General features: G+C 45.6%; 1 protein-coding gene across 1 annotated transcript in view; it reads left to right on the top strand.

Moving 5' to 3' along the window:
• ARMH3 (armadillo like helical domain containing 3) overlaps positions 1–14,869 on the top strand; it is a 171,400-nt gene extending 156,531 nt beyond the window's left edge. Inside the window, exons 25-26 of the mRNA XM_043924866.1 lie at positions 11,745–11,861; positions 14,012–14,869. Coding sequence (XP_043780801.1) covers positions 11,745–11,861; positions 14,012–14,104 — 210 coding nt within the window. The 3' untranslated portion in view covers positions 14,105–14,869. The remainder of the gene's footprint in view (positions 1–11,744; positions 11,862–14,011) is intronic.
• Positions 14,870–16,162: the final 1,293 nt, after the last annotated feature.

The following is a 16,162-nucleotide window of genomic DNA, read 5'->3' as shown; positions in this document are numbered from 1 at the left end:
AATCAAGTGGGCCTTAGGAAGCATTACTACGAGCAAAGCCAGCAGAGGTGACAGAATTCCAGCTGAACTATTTTAAAATTCTAAAAGATGATGCTGTTAAAGTGCTGTACTCAGTTATGTTAGCAAATTTGAAAAACTCAGCCATGGCCATAGAACTGGAAAAGGTCAGTTTTCATTCCAGTCCCAAAGAAAGGCAATGCCAAAGGATGTGTACACTACCATACAGTTGTGCTCATTTCACATGCTAGCAATGTTATGCTCAAAATCCTTCAAGATAGACTTCAACAGTATGTGAACCAAGAACTTCCAGATGTTACAAGCTGGGTTTTGAAGCAGCAGAGGAACCAGCATCAAATTGCCAACATTTGTTGAATCATGGAGAACACAATGGAGTTCCAGAAAAACATCTATTTCTGCTTCACTGACTACACGGAAGCCTTTGACTGTGTGGATCACAACAAACTGTGAAAAATTCATGAAGAGATGGGAATATCAGACCACCTTACCTGCCTCCTGAGAAATCTGTTCACAGGTCAAGAAGCAACAGTTAGAACCTCACATGGAACAACTGACTGGTTCAAAATTGAGAAAGGAGTCTGACAAGGCTGTATATTGTCACCCCGTTTATTTAACGTCTGTGTCGAGTACATCATGCAAAACGCTGGTCTGGATGAATCACAAGCTGGAATCAAGATTGCTGGGAGAAATATCAACAACCTCAGATATGCAGATGACACCACTCTAATGGCAGAAAGTGAAGAGGAACTAAAGAACCTCTTGATGAGGAAAGAGGAGAGTGAAAAGGCTGGCTTAAAACTCAACATTAAGCAACCTAAGATTATCTGATCCCATCACTTCATGGAAAATAAAAGGGGAAAAAGTGGAAGCAGTGACAGACTTTATTTTCTTGTGCTCCAAAGTCATAGCAGACAGTGACTACAGCCATGAAATTAAAAGACTTGCTCCTTGGAAGGAAAGCTATGACAAACCTTGGACAGCATATTAAAAAGCAGAGATATCACTTTGCTGTCAAAGGTTCCTATAGTCAAAACTATGGTTTTACCAGGAGTCATGTACAGATGTGAGAGTTGGACCATAAACCATAAAGAAAGCTGAATGCCGAAGAATTTATGCTTTTGAATTTTGGTCCTGGAGAAGACTCTTGAGAGCCCCTTGAACTGAAGGGAGATTACACCAGTCAATCCTAAAGGAAATCAACCCTGATTATTCATGGCAAGAACTGTTGCTGAAGCTGAAGCTCAAAACTTTGGCCACCTGATGCAGAGAGCCAACTCATTGGAAAAGACCATGATGCTGGGAAAGATTAAACGCAAAAGGAGAAGGGGATGACAGAGGATGAGCTGGTTAGATAGCATCACCATCTCAATGGACATGAATTAGAGCAAGCTCTGGGAGATAGTGGAGGACAGGAGGAGCCTGGTGTGCTGCAGTCCGTGGAGTCACAGCATTGAATACAACTTAGCAACAGAACAACAATCCTTTTGAAACTTCTTTTTTTCAAAAGAAAAAAATGAATTGGAATGTAGTGATCTTTCTTTTCCAGTATTATTGAGCTATAACTGACATATACCACTATTTAAGTTTACCACAGTAAATCTAGTTAACATCAGTCACATCCTATAGATGCAAAGGCAGCAGGAGGGTGGGGTGGTCCTTGTGATGACAACTCAGGATCTGCTGTCTCAGTAACTTCTAAATAAACCATGTGTGCTGTACTAAGTCATTTCAGTTGTGTCAGACTCTTTGTGACCCTATGGATGGTAGCCCACCAGGCTCCCCTGTCGATGGGATTCTCCTGGCAAGAATACTGGAGTGGGTTGCCATGCCCTGCTCCAGGGGATCTTCCCACCCCAGGATCAAACCTGTGTCTCTAAAGTCTCCTTCATTGGCAGGCAGGCTCTTTACCACTAGTGCCACATGGGAAGCCCAAATATACTAAGGAGCAGTGTTAACTGTAGTCATCATGTAGTATGTTACACCCCCCGGTACTTATTTGTCTTGTAATTGGAAGTTTGTACCTTTTGACTACCATGTATGAAACTCCTTATCTTTATTAAGATAGATTTAGAATGACTTTTAATTCTGTGTGTGTGTATGTGTGTTAATCGCTCAGTCGTGTCTGACTCTGTGCAACCCCATGGACTCCTCTGTCCATGGGATTTCCCAGGCAAGAGTACTGGAGTGTGTTGCCATTCTCTTCTCCAGGGGATCTTCCTGACCCAGGGATCGAACCCTGCGTGTCCTACATTGCAGGCAGACTCTATCATCTGAGCCACCAGGGAAGCCCCCAAGTTTAGTTCTACTGTTAAGGTGTTAGTGTTCTGGTGCCTCTTTTGAATGCCCTACACATTCAACAGGTACTTTTCATTCTGGTTGGTCAAAATTCATACACCTCCCAATCCTGTGTGAGCTCTGGGAATTGTTCAGCTTACAGATCCTCAGTCATTTTTCTGTGGAAACTGGTTGAATTTTACACTAAAAGTGTGATTCTTATTGTTCAGCAACAGATTCAGTGGGAACTGTACATAAATTTCTAAAACCCTTTTCTTTGCTGAACTCCTTCCTTTCTGGTAACCTGCCTTACAAATGCCAGCCCCTCTGCCTTTCCAAACTTTAATGTGTCTCCTTAGCTCAGCAAGATTTTCGTGCTCACCTTTTTTTTTTTTCTCACATTTTTCAAAAGCATTTATTAAGAAATGGGGGGTGGGGTGGGAAAAAGGTATAAAGTACACAAAGGAATGAAAGCGTTTACAACATAGCTTCTTCAGGCCAGTGGCAACTAAGAAATATTTGCTGGGCCAACACCAAGGATATGGAGGCCCCAATTCCATTTTCAATCCCATTTCTCTTGGCTGCTAACCCAACCAGCTCAAAACACCCTCCGAAAAGAAGTCAGATTGCCTTCCAAAACCTCCCCAAACTACTTCCCAGTTGCCTTTACGGCCCTTCTCTGCCTGGCCCCAGACTCCTTACCTAGGCTTCGGGTGAGGTCAGCCAGACCCTGCTGAGCCCTCTCCACTCTTCCAGTCACTATGTGGTCCCTTAATCTATTTCTGTTCCCATCCTGATTCATTTCATTAAACTACATTCATGAACCAGTTGGGCTGGCTTGATCTGCTGCCTTTGGTCAAGTTGCCTGTTTTTCTAAGCCTACATCAGAACTTGCTCTTTCTCCTGTTGGGAACAACTTCTTGAGCAGTGTCTCTGGCAACTCCCTGCCCCAGTCAGTCCAAGGCTACTGTCTCCCCCAGACAGAACTCTGCAACCCCGTCCAACCTCCCACTTAACTTCCAGGTGACTCTAGTTCTCAGCTAACCCGTCTAGGTGGTGGTTTAGTCACTAAGTTGTGTCTTGACTCTTCAAGCCTCATGGACTGTAGCCCACCAGGCTCCTCTGTCCATGGGATTCTCCGGGCAAGAATACTGGAGTGGGTTGCCGTTGCCTTCTCCTCGTGCTCACCTTATATTTTCTTTCTCTCAGGATTCCTGTCCTGCACTGCATTTTATACAGTGTATGAAAAGAATTATTTCCTTTGTGAAGTTGTGAAGTCGCTCAGTCGTGTCCAACTCTTTGTGACCCCATGGACTGTAGCGTACCAGGCTCCTCAGTCCATGGAATTTTCCAGGCAAGAGTACTGGAGTGGGTTGCCGTTTCCTTCTCCAGGGGATCTTCCCAACCCAGGGATTGAACCCGGGTCTCCCACATTGCAGGCAGACACTTGACTGACTGAGCTACCAGGGAAGCCACCATTATTCCATTATAAATGAAAGTGGAAGTCCTGAACTACTTCAAAATATTAGCGTATACCCTGAGTTAACCTACCCAGCTAAATTTTTTAAATTTCATTTACTTTTCAGAGAGCCACCACTTGAATTAACTATTTATATGCATTGTCCATTTTACTTCATTTTCTTCCTTGCTTCCTTCCTCTTTTTTTTCCATTATGAGAGAAGGGTCTTGAATGGATTTTGGAAACAAGATGTTATAGTGAGCATTTTCATATATTTTTAAAGATAATACACAAAAAGATCTCTCTTCCCTTTCCCCATATTTTCCTTCTATTCTTGGGCCCAGGTCCAGCCTTTAACATTGATAATTTACAAAGGTTCTATCCTCAAGTCTCTCAGAACAGCAAGAATTGAAACATGAGAGCTCTTGAATGGCTGATATTTTGTCTGATAGCTAACTGTCTGCTTGGAAACCATGACTCTTTTAGGCTATGTCCATCTCAACATGAACCAAGCATTGTCCTGAGTAAGAGGTTAAGTAGATGGCATCTGAAGGAAGCTAACAGTTTTCTCTGGGTACTAGTTAGCCTTGGAGTTCATGGATCTAATTGTTTCTTCTCCTTGTCTTCTGAGATGCATAACCTGTTAGTTGCTTATGCAAATAAGTGCTAAATATAGCTCAGCAAGACTTTGAACCTGGCTATTCAAAGATCACTTTGTGTGTCTGCTTAAATTATTTTGGACAGTTATCTAATGAGTACACTGCACAGTTTAGCTGGATTGTGCAGCTAAAAGTTGTTGCTAAATTGAACGCACCTCAAAGGGACATCTCAGAATGGATCAAACCTGATTTCCAAAAAAATTGAAACTATGGATTGTGTGGAGAGTAAAGTGAAATCCTTTCCCACCCTTTCAACCTTTTGCTCATCTTTTGTGCAGGATTTATTTTTTCAGCATCTGGGTAGTGCCTGAACAATCTACCCTTCAAATAATATACCCTGAATGGAGCCTAAGCTGCCAGGGCCAGAGTCACAGACCTGTCAACTAATGGCCCTCCTGAGCTGCTGTCCCAGGGGCCCTGCCATACTGGTGAGAATTTTGCAGTCTGAATTAGCTGAGTAAGATTATGTTGTAGGCAAAAGAGAAGAGACTTTGGATTTCTTAATTTTCCCTGCCTTAAAAGGTTTACTATTTCAATCAGACTGCCCATTCATTGATCAGTTAGTCACCTGACTCCAAACCACTTATAGTTGTGTTGGCTCAACTGTTTCTGTGCCGTATGTGTAAGTGTGCCCTTCAAGGGTGGTTTTATCTTGATTCCTCGTTGCTTCTTAGCTCCTTAAAGATAGGACTTGGGCTTTAGAAGCATGTCAGAGCACTGTGAACAGTGCACTGGCAGCGTGTACTGTCTAATTCTAATCTTATCATGTGACTTTCTCTTTTTTCTTTTTGCCAGGCTTTGTGGCTAATGGGATCTCAGTTCCCTGACCAGGGATTGAACCCAGGCCATGGCAATGAAAGCTGAATCCTAACCACTAGACCACCAGGGAATTCCCCTATGATGTGACCTTGATGAGAGACCTGAGTGTTACTAAATTAGTCCACAAGCATGTTGAATGTTTACTGTTCCTCAAGACTGTGTTGGGGATTGTGGAAAATCTGTAATGTTGCACTGGGTCCCTTCCTTCAGGGTGCTAAGAATCCAGCTATGATGCAGTTTCAGTGAGGAAATCAGTAATAGTCCTTTCCTGCTTTACAGAAGAAATGGGACTGAAAAGTCATATTCTCCAACCAGTGAATAAACATTTGAAGTAGAGCAAATGGCCAGAGTCCAGTGGAGAGATGGATGGAGATTATTATGAAAATCCTCTAAAAAGCCTTTATTTTCTTTCCTTCTTTCACCTACTTTATCTCTTTCAAACTACCCAGAGATTAATTTTTCTATGATTAGGGGTTCAGCAGAGTTAAAGCAGGACTGCATGAAAATGAAAACAGAGTGGTTACAAGTCTTTTTGGAAGAATGGAAAATTGGTCTTAAAGTATGATCATTCATTGTAGAGGGATTCACTGTATCCTTTTAACACCCCACCCCAAGCCTGGAAACTGTCTGGTGGCTGCAGCCAAAAAAGCCCAATTAAACTCTAAAGATCAGTAATTCCCTGGCAGTCTAGGGGTTAGGAGTTTGTACTCTCACTGCCAAGAGCCTGGGTTCAGTCCCTGGTTGGGGAACTAAGATCCCACAAGTCGTGCAGTGCGGCAAACAATAAATAAAATGATAATGATAAAAAACATTGAAGACCTTTGAATTTTAAACTTCTAAATGAGCATTGAGTAATTAGAGTAGCAACCAAAGCCAGACTTTGCTAATAATGAATTTGGGGTAGTCTGTAAAGTTTTGTTGGTGGTTTACATTATCAACAGGGTCTTCAACCGCTGAGCAGGGTCTTCAGCTGCTGTGGGTGCAAACTGACAAGATGTGGAGCCCTGAGGACATGGTAGTCATTAAGGCTCAAACATCAAACAGGCCTTCACCAGGTTACATTCCCAGCTCTGCACATGTCATGCTTCCCACTTCTTAGCAGTGAGTTTGAGATCCTTGAATTTTTATTCTCTGAAAGATCACTTAGCCTGTAAACTCAACAACGTACCCCAGGTTAGACTAGCCTGCTAGTGCAGGAGGAGCACTGGATGGGGAGTCAGGAGACTTTGCTGTGTAATTCCAGCTTTGTGTCTTGGGGCAGTGTACAGTCTTTCAAGATGTCTGTTTGTTCATCTGTGACATGAGGGCCATGTACTCAGTATTTGGGTGATTTCAAACGTTTCTTCCAGAACTGTTATTTTTATGATTTTCTCTCAATGGCAACACTTTGGTAGAAAGAGTTATGGTTGCCTTTCATGTCACAATCCTCAGGTATTCGTGCTATTTCCAGACCCTCCTGGCCACAATTTAACCACCTGATTTGTCTTAATTTGAATATATCAGATACTTTCTTTTTCCAGTTTTCTTGTTTCCATCTCAATAGCCTTCATTCATTTAGCACCCTTGCCAGATCCTATCACTTAGCTATTAATGTTTATTTATATATTATCACTTATCTTCATAGTATTGTAAGAAAATATTATAATGGTAACTATTTTACAGACAAAGAAACTAAAGCTCAGACAGGTCAAGGTTATATAACTAACTAGTAAATTAAGGTGTCAAGATTTGAACCCAGACTTTGCTGATTCCGTAGCCTCTTTCTGTTACACCCCACTGCAGTCTTGATAGGTTCCGTGTTTATTTCCTATTCTATAAGACTTCTCAGTAGGTTTCTCTACTGATATCTTGTGGTTTCATCCTCATTTGGCAGCCTGGTCTCTAAGGAAGGCCATACATGTTGCCCTGGCTCGAGTGGGCTAGTGTCAGACTTCTGTACTTTCCCCAAATAGGTTATATACTTTAGATGTCATTTCAAATTGAGAAGATAATGAACACAGATTTGCTGTCAGGTCACATCCTATTACTTAGTTGTCCCCTCATTCTCATTCTCCCAGGAATTCAGTCCAGCAGAGATTTGGACTGAATCTCTGGACTGTCTGCAGAGCCCAGGAAGTACCTACTCCTATTTCAAACTGTCCCAGCAGAGACCAGGCAGTTTTTCAGGCACAGGGTAAAGCCCTCTAACATCAAGACTAGATAGCCATTGAACTTTTCTAGCTTGGTGATCCTCCTTTGCTGCTATCTTCAGGCAAGACTTATTTCCCATTTCAAAGGTCTTGCTAAAAAATAAAAAGGTGGGGCACAGGGTACTGAATAGTCTTTTGGGAATCCCTATTATGTGTGCTAGAGGAAGAGGGTGTTTGTGTGTGTGTGTGTGTGCCTGAAACCTCATCAACAATTTTGAACTAAATTTTTGCTCTGGGATCTTGTTGCTCCCTGATGTGGCCAAGAGCCTCCCAACCTGTATCATGCGAGGCCAGGCCTCTGCTCAGCTTTTCTTTAGTATAACCTGTATCTGCCTGAATTACTAAGATTACTAAGGTTGGCAGTGGGTACTGGCCATTCTTTGACTTCTGGTTGATGCATTGTCAGTTACACTCAGGACATGGGGTCATTATGGGAAGCCTGCTTTTGTATTGTATAGAGAGTACTCTTCACCAGTATGTGCCACAAGCTAATGGAGATGTGTAAGGCCCCAGCTCCTGGTTTATGGTTAGAACTACCTGGGGATAAGCAGAGCTACCAAATGGCCTGTTGTCACCAGAGGAGGCTTTCATCATAAAATTAGTAACCTTTTATTGTTTGTTATTAATGTGCCAGGCATTGGACAATCTTATCTCATTTCATCCTCACATCAGCTCTATGAGGAAAATAAGAAAACTGAGGCTCAGAGATTAAGTAGTGTATATAAGTTTACAGAGCTACCTGTGGTTGATCTGGGAGTAAAATTCAGGTCTTCCTAACCTCAAAGCCTATGTCTCCTCCAGAGACCTCAGGGAAGGAGTTTAGGTCCTCTCCCTCACTAATTTATTATTCCCTCACCTGAGGCAGAGTGTTTCCAAGATATCTAATGAGATCTTTGAAACTGAGGTCATTTGTGCCTTCCACTTAAATCCAGAAGATGTTCCTTCGTGGTGAAGAGTCATTTATGCACATAAGATCTTTGGGACAGTTTGAAATAGGAGTCGGCACTTCCTGGGCTCTGAAGACAGTCCAGGAACTATCCAGGTTGCTGTATAGCCATTGGGACGATAATGTTTCCATCAGTTGTATGTTGTTTTCAGGAACTCAGAACTTTTATTCCCCTGTAATGTTTGGAAGCTGAGTTCAACTTCCACCTTTCAGAGAGAACCCCTCTTGAAGTTCCACCTCAAAGAGGTTAGGTAATTGTCTGAGATTCCACAGTAAGAGTGAAACTCCCAATTCAGTTTTCTATCAGACCTTTTTGCCAGGACCCAGGTTCCCATGGACTAAGCATCACAGGTGGGGGAATAAGGACTCCTTAGAGAGCATGTGGCTGATAGGTGACTTACTGCCTTTAGAGCTACATTGAACTGATGTGGACAAGGTTCTAGGAAGCCCACAAGCCCAACAACTGGTGAATAAAGGTGGCTCTGTTAGGGTATATACTATACCTGATGGATTAGGGAGAAATGTCCATCTAGGAAGGGCCTTTGAAGTTGCCAGGAAGCCAGAAATTGAGATGGCAAATTATGATAAAGCCTAAGGCCTTTAGGCACAAGGGCTCTGGGAAATTTTTCTCTGTGTAACTACCCCCTTCACCACATCTCAGGCCAGTGTTCAGGGTGAGGCCCAAATGGGACGTGTTCCTAAAGTCCGTAGTTACAGAAAGGAAAGTCCCAGACTAGGAGTGAGTTGCTAGTGCTCTGGAGTTCAAAAGGGCTGGGACCCAGACCTGAGTTTAGAATGTTTTCTTCTCTTGAAAGTTTAAGAGAAGTGATATGGACAGGAAATAACAGGGGTTAGGTGAACACAAGAAAGGGCCAGGGAAGGAGAAGGTGACCCTAGGCAGTGTCTGGACAAGGGGAAAGCTGAGATCGTGCTGTAAGTCCAGCCAGGCCTCTGGATTCCTTCCAAGGAGCTGATAGCTCAGGGGCCATTTCTGCTTTCACTCCCGTGTAAGAAACTGAACTAAGCTCTTCCAGCAAAAGCCAGCTTTATTGGGAAAGGAAAAATCCCTGTGCTGAGTGATATCTTATACCTTCCACTCTGCCCTGGCAAAAAGAGAGAATGATCAAGGTGGCCTTGCCTGAGGCTCTCAGGACATAGCATCTCTTGACATGCTCTTTCTTCTTCTCAGAAGTTGGCTTCAGCATGGTATTTGTCCTTTGGTACCTGGCTCCCCTTAGTAAAGGCTGAGTCCAGGTTACTGGGTCATAGCTATTGCTGAAATTGCCCAGAGTTCAGGGATTGGAAAAGCAGGTATTATTTTATTCCATCTGATTCCTGGGGGCTGATTCCATCTTACCTTTTTTTGGAACTTTGCCTATTTGTGGGCTGGAGTCCTTTACTTCCGAGAGAAGACCTTGGCTGTAGAAGTTTCAGCCATGAGCACACCTGTCATACGTGAGAGAGCCAGATGACTTCTTGGGTGACTGGCATCGCTCCGTTGTGGTCCTCCTGCCAACAGAACTGACAGATAGAAGCGAAGAAACCAGTCTCTACTAGAGTCTGTGGGACATAGTTTGGCAAAGTGACCTTGAAGACTGGGATGTCTGGAGGAAAAGAGCCTGAGTCTGGACCAGAGCTTTGACCTGATTGTCCTTCCCAAACTCAGGAACACAAGCCTGTGTTCTCCATCCCTACCCTCTCCTCAGGAATTCTTGGCAGGCAGATATATTTGCCACCAGGTGCAGTCTGCCCTGAAATAAGACTGGATTGGTGAAGGGAACAGCCCAGAGGCACCTTTGTACCCCTCAGGAATGCATTCTCAACCCCTCTGATCAGTCTTGACTCTAACTTACTCCCTTCAGCCCTGCCTTCTGTTAGAGCTCAGCCTCCCTTACCATACTCATTCCTCGCAAGACTCCTGGCTGAGCTGGGAGCTCTCCATGACATCATACACTTCCCTCCCAGGTCAGACCAAATTGCAGAACAGCTGTTGGCCAGATTGTCAGAGTGAAAATTTAGTCACTCTCCTGGTCTCTCCTTTCTACCTAGCTCAGTTCTTTTAAGTTAATGGAGAAGATCTACATCTTCTGGTGTAACTAATCATTGTATAACCCAAATATAATTATCTTCAAGCTGGCAAGGTAGTATTACATTCTCTAAATACTAATCTGATGTTGCTAATAATGGACATGATATATCCAAAATAGTTTTTGTTACAGGGAGTAGCAGGAGCCTGGGCTTGGTCACCTCTGAATATTTGTGATCTAACTAACTGTCCTTGCCTGTGATTCATGGTCTAATAAGCTAGACTTACATCAGAACTGGCTTTGGTAATCCTTTCCTTCTGGAACCACAGAGATCCAAGTTTCCTGGAGTTAGCGGAAGTCTGAGTCCACCACAGAGACATAGTAGGGAGGGACCCCTCCTCAGAACAGAAGAGGATGAGATAAACTCTAGCTTAGTCTAGAAATGTCTCCTACACTCCAAGGCTGGGATGCTCAAAAGTTCCATCCAGGCAATGGATAAGAAGACTGAGTTGGCATTGAGAGATGAAAACAAGTGGCAGATGGTACTGAGGAACATCCCGGGACTAAAGAAATGTGGTTCCCAGAAAGGGAAAAGGAAAGATATTGGCAAAGTCTTACTCAGCAACTGTGACAGCCAGGCCAGAGAAAGCTGCACGATACAGCTGAGAATGCGTCTGTGGTGTCAGGGATACTGAGGGGCTCAGACACTTACTGTTCTGTCCCCTCTTCTCATCTCCTTTACCATACCCACAGTAAACGGCCCTGAAAACCAGGCTGGACCAGTCAGGAAAGGCAGGGGATGGAAGAAATTAGAAAGTGGTCCCAGCTACTGTACAGCTAGGGAACTCTACTTAGTATCTTATAATACCTATAATGCAAGAGAATGTAAAAAAAATACACACACACACATATATATATATATATATATATGTATGTATGTATGTATATTTTGGCCATGCCACATGGCTTGTAGGATCTTAATTCCCCATCAGGGATTGAACCCATGCCCCTCACAGTGAAAGAATGGAGTTCTAAACACTGGAGCACTGGGAAATTCCCTGTATATTTTATGTGTATGTGTAACTGATTCACTTTGCTGTACGCCTGAAACTGACACACCATTGTAAATCAACTATATTTCAATACAAATTTTTTTTAAAAAGTGGTTCCAGAAACCTGAGGAATTGCCATGGCCAGCCTTTTTTCAGTAATAAGTAGTGACACATAGTGACAGTCTCTTGGGTGTGTTGTCCCAGACTGAATCCAGCCCAGTAGAGCAGCAGGAGAGGTGTGGGGGCCAAGTGACCTAGGGTTTGTGTGGCCTAAGCCCCCGCTGATTCTTGACTTCCCCAGGTGCTAGAGGTAGTGCGAGCCAACTATGACACACTCACACTGAAGCTGCAGGATGGCCTGGACCAGTATGAGCGCTACTCGGAGCAGCACAAGGAAGCCGCCTTCTTCAAAGAGCTGGTGAGTGAGCCTTGCCTCTGTCTCTGCCTATGTCTGTGGAGGGCCCTTCCCTGCCACTGGGTTCTACTGTGCAGGTGGGTACAGGCTGATGAAATAAGATTGGAGGGGCCTGATTGAATTGGGTTTGCTACTTCTGTCCCACAGCAGTCCAGGAAGAACCAGGTGGTAAGAGACAAAGACACTAACCAGGGTACTTGTGCCAGGCTGGGAAGGGTGAGAAGCCTGAGGCAGCAGTGCCCACCTCTCCTCTGCAGCCATGGAGATAGCCCGGTGCAGCTTCAGCTAGGCCTGGAGTTTGATGTGCATTCCCAGTGGCAGCTCTGGCTCATTACTCCTTATCCTATCCTCAGAACAACTAATGAGAGTAATTGATTCTTCTCCTCCTTATGTAACCACTATCCTAAATTCCTAACTGGGTCCTGGTCTAAGTGCCCTTCCAATCTAGTTCTCCAGTCTTCACTCCCTACCCTCATTCCCACTCTCCAGTCACTCAGCTTCCTGCAGCCCCTCCCTTGGCCATCTGAAGCCAGTGAACACTTGTTCTGTCTCCTCCACCTCCCAGTTGACATCTCCACAGAACTGGACCACCCTGTTAGTGGTCCCTTTCCTGCCCTGCACTTAGAAATTGCCCTCAGGGAAAGCCCAGTCTCCCTGTATACTCTGGTCTGGGGTCTGAGACCGGGGCACACAGGCCTCTGTACCCACTTCCCATATCCTCAGACCTCCCACTGCCAGGACAGAATTTGCATCAGCCCAGCTTTTTACTTACCCATGCCTAGTCCATGATGAAGGTGCTAGCTTTAGATCATCTGTCTTGTGCTAAACCCAGCCCAACTCTGACCCTGACATGCCATTCCTGGGATTTGGGCCTTCCCCAGGGTGAGGCATATATACTCTGAGCTGAGATAGCAGGCAGCAGGGAAGCCACTAGTGTAAGGAGATAGCAGAATATAGTACTTTTATGGGGTGGTCGGCAAATATTCAAGTTGATCTAGGGGTCAGGTCTTAAGAGATAAAGTTACTAGGAGATGAAGAGGACTGAGGAGGAGAAACATCAAAAGCTGTCTTGAGGCTTTGGGGCACTAGTCTGCACCTTACTTGTGTCTCTGCATAGCTGTACCACTGGCATAGGGGAGCTCAGAGGGTCTGGTTAGGTTTGGAGCTAATGAACTTGGGCTGCCTGCTGTTTGCCATGCTGGCCTTTCCTCTGCTTACTGCCTGATGACTTCATTATGTTTCCCATAGCACAGCAGAGATGGAAGAAAAGCTTCCTGGGCTTTGGGGCCTAAGACAGATACACGTTCTTTGTCCCCTTCCTCCCCCGCTTTGTCTCTAGATCAGTGTTCACATCTATTTCCAATGAATAATCCATCTTAGAACCCACTCAGAGCAGGGAGTTTGGCCCTCCGACCGCTTTCCCCTGCTGACACAGACAGGACTTCCTGCAAGGTTCTCAGTCTCGGGGTAGAAAGCCATCAGTGGAGGGAACATGGTGAGAATACAACCAGACTTTCCTCTAAAGCAGGCAGGCACTTTGGGGTATGGAGAGTGCTGGCCCAGGAGCTGAGAAACTAGGTCCTGCTCCCACAGCTGGGACTTGCTGGCTATGTGACCTGTTCCTGGCTGTTGGCCTCTTTGGGTCGTACTCCTGCCATCCGTGCCAGACAAGGGCTGTATCTCCAAATGTCCTTTCCAACCAGAAAAGTAGATAAATACAGAAGGAGGTTGAGAAGAGCAAAAAACGCCCACAGAGAGGGAGCTCCAGAGCAAGAGTTCTCTGGCTTCAGTTTCTCCTCCTCCACTAGACCACTGACTGGACCAGTCCCCCTCAGCCTGGCCAAGGCAAGGCCAGAGGCCTGACGTCGGCGCTCCTTCTCTGTCTCTGCTTGTCTCTGCCTCATCAGGTGCTCAGATGTTCTTCTCACATCCACTCGAATTCTTTCTCTCAACCTCTTTTCTTCCTGCCATCACAGAACTGTTCACTCATTTACCTGCAGGGATGATAGATGCTAAGAGTTCATTTCCTGAGAGAAATTTCTAGCACTGCATCTTGGCCTTGTGCTTCAGGCACTGCCCTCTGCTGTTTGTAATGGACTTTCTCCTGTTTTTTCTCTGCCTGTGCCCTTCCACCTCCCCTCACCTTTTCCCAGGTTCGATCCATTAGCACCAACGTCCGGAGGAACCTGGCCTTCCATACACTCAGCCAGGAAGTCCTGCTCAAGGAATTCTCCACTATCTCCTGAAGCTGCCACGCATACCTGAGCAGCCACTGACTGCCCTTACCCACGAGGCTTCTGGGCTGGAGGGCGGGCCAGGGGCGAGGGCCTGTTCCCAAGGTTGGAGAAAAACACAGACACCAAGTTCTGTCAGTGGAGGCCACACTTCACTGGAGCTTGGACAGCAGGGGCCAGGATGGGCAAGCCAGGGATAATCTTATTTGGGGAAGGGATGGGGTGGGCACAGGGAGACACCTTCAGAAATGTGGGGATTTCTGGGGGTGGGCTTTCTGGACAAGCCCTCATATTTCCAACTGAGATTACAAGTTATGGCTACTAACTAATTGTCAGGAGCTGTTGGGCAAACCTCAGGGTGATGCCCACATCCATGGGGTCAGTGGCTCACCCAAGCTTCTGAAAACAGACTAACTCTCAGATGTAGGTGGAGCCAGTTCTGCTTTGAGCCTGGGGCTGAGCCGGCCCTGAAATCTGTGTCCCATGCCCCCACCGGCACTTTGTCCAGTCATTGGGACCCTTAGCTCAGGCCTTGAGTGGGGTAGTTATGGGGTACCTTCTTTCTATTTTCTGAATCCAGAGCTGACTCCTCTGCTGTCTGGCCACCACTTTCTGCATTTGATTCTTGGCACCAGGAGTACCTGTGAGTGTTCCCCTGCCTTCCAGCCCATTGACTCTTCAGCACCACAGGGTCACAATCTTAGCTTTTCATTTTCAATCTGGTTTAAACTGTCTTTAGGGTATGTGTGTGAAATAAACATTGACAGGTTTTCTGAAGCCCTCAGGTGCCTACTTTGCTGGTTCCCTTTCCAGCAGCTTCCCCACCTCCTTAGCCACCCCCTCCTCTGGGAGCCTCTCTTGCCTCTACTGAGCTCCCCTCCACGTGTTCCACCCCCTCACCCGGCTGTTGTTTACATCCAGCCTGCCTGAGAATTTCCTCTGGGGAGGAATCTGTTCCTGTGGTGGTCTGGTGCCTGCAAGGGAAAGAGCTTGCCAGGGCCAGGCTCTGGAACAAGCCAGGTGAGCATCATGGAAAGGCCGACCTTTGGGAAGTTGGCCTGTGTTTCCTCCTCTGGACAGCCTCCATGGGACTACTGCTGTAGGCTTTCCCTGCCCCACAGCTGCCTTTGAAGTAGCTGCTCCTCTGAGGCCCTCCCTTTCTAAAGCACTTTTTAAAGCCTTCAGGATTGCAGGGAGCAAGCAGCATAGGAAGAATCTGGAAGTAAATGCCAGAATCCAGCCAGGAGAGCAGGTCTGGGACCTCCCAGGCTACTCTTCCACTTCAGGTGTCTTTGGGATACTTGCCCTTCCTGGGAACCAGAGTTCCAGCTCCAACACTGAGCAAGTTCCAGAGAATCCACATCGTGCTGCCACGTATAATTGTAGATTCTTAAGATATCAGGGCTGGGTCATCTCTGATGACTAGATGGATAGTTCAGCCTGGGGCATTTAGGGTTTTCCACATTGATGAACCTCAGAGGAGCAGGAGCTGGAAGCTGGTGGCAAGTTGAAGTTATTAAAAATTGATTTGTATGGGACAGACTTTCTAGTGTCTTTTCTACTTCTCCTTAATCTCTGTTTCTCAGAACTCCTTCCTCAATGACAGAGTTAAGGTAATCTCCCAGTTGCTGGTCTCATCTGGCTAGGGAACGCCTTATAGGCTCTGTTCCTCAGTCTCCTAGTCTTAGGGGAAGCCAGTTTAGTTCAGAAGTTGGAGCCTTCCTTGCCTTTTGAGTGGAAGGAAGAAGGGAATCCCTCTACCTCCACGTGTGGTGTTAAGGAGGCTAACCAGCCTATTTGGGCTGCTTCTGGATTCCTTTCAGGCTTCCCTGTGAAGTGAATAAAGGCAGGTCCAGGGCATGGGGCAATAAACAGAGCAATTCTTGCCCTCCATTTTAAGGACCCATCTCTTGGCCCATTTAAATACGCCTATGCTCAGAACTCCACTTAAGAGTCCCATCTTTTCCTAGAATTTAACCCTCAAAGGAGCTGCCCATGCCCTGTCCATGCACCCATGTCTATACCAGGTCTGTGGCAGACCCTCCAGAGTTAGAGGAAAGCCAGGAATAG

The sequence above is a fragment of the Cervus elaphus genome, chromosome 15 (genome assembly GCF_910594005.1).
Source record: "Cervus elaphus chromosome 15, mCerEla1.1, whole genome shotgun sequence".
NCBI lineage: Eukaryota > Metazoa > Chordata > Mammalia > Artiodactyla > Cervidae > Cervus > Cervus elaphus.
This window is presented reverse-complemented; position numbering and strand designations above follow the sequence as displayed.